At 44.8% G+C, this 1,254-nt stretch overlaps 2 protein-coding genes across 5 annotated transcripts in view; both read right to left on the bottom strand.

The window, feature by feature from the left end:
* LOC123981564 (pro-neuregulin-3, membrane-bound isoform-like) overlaps positions 1-1,254 on the bottom strand; it is a 580,451-nt gene that overhangs the window by 219,349 nt on the left and 359,848 nt on the right. The gene's annotated exons all lie outside the window — the stretch shown is intronic.
* Positions 1-1,254, bottom strand: part of dcp2 (decapping mRNA 2) — a 19,266-nt gene that overhangs the window by 8,605 nt on the left and 9,407 nt on the right. For both annotated transcript variants that reach the window (XM_046066474.1, XM_046066473.1), the window contains exon 8: positions 949-1,057. In XM_046066474.1, the coding sequence (XP_045922430.1) occupies positions 949-1,057 (109 nt within the window). The remainder of the gene's footprint in view (positions 1-948; positions 1,058-1,254) is intronic.

Genomic DNA, 1,254 nt, shown 5'->3' with positions numbered 1-1,254 from the left:
GTTAGTTTCCGTTTGAGCACTTAGGCTCAGTGTATGAATGTGTGTGACTGGTGAATGCAGATGTAGTGTAAAAGTGCTTTGAGTGGTCGAAAAGACTAGAAAGGCGCTATACAAGTACGGAGCATTTACATATGCACCAAACAGGTGCAGATCTGAACCTGAGTGGGTGTTTGTTGTTAGACTTTTGTGCTAGTCATGGATTGTCTATAACGAACACCACGTTTGAACATAAGGATGCTCACAAGTGAAGACTGATGATCGATTTTGTTTCATCTGATTTGAGGCCGCATGTATCGGACACTCAGGTGAAGAGAGGGGCGGAGCTGTCAACTGATCACCATCTGGTGGTGAGTTGGGGGTGGGGGAAGACTCTGGACAAACCCGGTAAGCCCAAACGGGTAGTGCGGGTGAACTGGGAACGTCTGGAGGAGTCCCCTGTCCGTAAGATCTTGAAACTCAAACCTCCGACAGAGATCTTCTGGCATCCCTGTGGGGGTTGGGGAGTCTATTGCTGAAGCCCCAGCGGAAGGCTGTGGTCTCAAGGTCTTAGGTGCCTCAAGGGACGGTAACCCTCGAACACCATGGTGGACACCGGTGGTCAGGGAAGCCGTAGTCAAAGGTAGTCAAACAACTCCACAGTGGCAAAGCCCCAGAGATTGATGAGAGAAATGCTAAAAGCTTTGGGTGTGGAGGGGCTGTCTTGGATGACACGTCTCTTTAACATTGCGTGGAAGTCGGGTACAGTGCCCAAGGAGTGGCAGACTGGGGTGGTGGTTCCCCTGTTCAAAAATTTTTTTATTTGTATAGTTCTTCTGGAAGCTTCAAACTAGGAAGAATTCCGCCATTGTTTTCCTGTCTAGCAAACATGCATCTATTTACTCTTGGTAACAGCAACTACAACTGTAACATCATGATTAACTGTAGCAGAGTAATCTTGTCTTTTCTAACCTGGTTCAGCTCATACTGGCTCAGCTGGCCCAGAGCCTTCTGCTGCTTGTGCTTTGACCAGCTGTCTCCTGGAAATGCATCAGTACCTGTGAGGCGGCGGGATTTTGACCTAAGAGATGGAAGAAAGTGGATATATATATATATATATATATATATATATATATATATTTCTACTGTAAAAGGTGGATGATCAACACATTCATTAAAAAAATCATTAATACCCAGCTGTTATTCTTATAAATAACAAATTAGCAACAGTGGTTATTATGTGCAGTGTTTGTCCAAATAATGATCAGAGAAAAACAA

The sequence above is a fragment of the Micropterus dolomieu genome, linkage group LG13 (assembly GCF_021292245.1).
Source record: "Micropterus dolomieu isolate WLL.071019.BEF.003 ecotype Adirondacks linkage group LG13, ASM2129224v1, whole genome shotgun sequence".
NCBI lineage: Eukaryota > Metazoa > Chordata > Actinopteri > Centrarchiformes > Centrarchidae > Micropterus > Micropterus dolomieu.
This window is presented reverse-complemented; position numbering and strand designations above follow the sequence as displayed.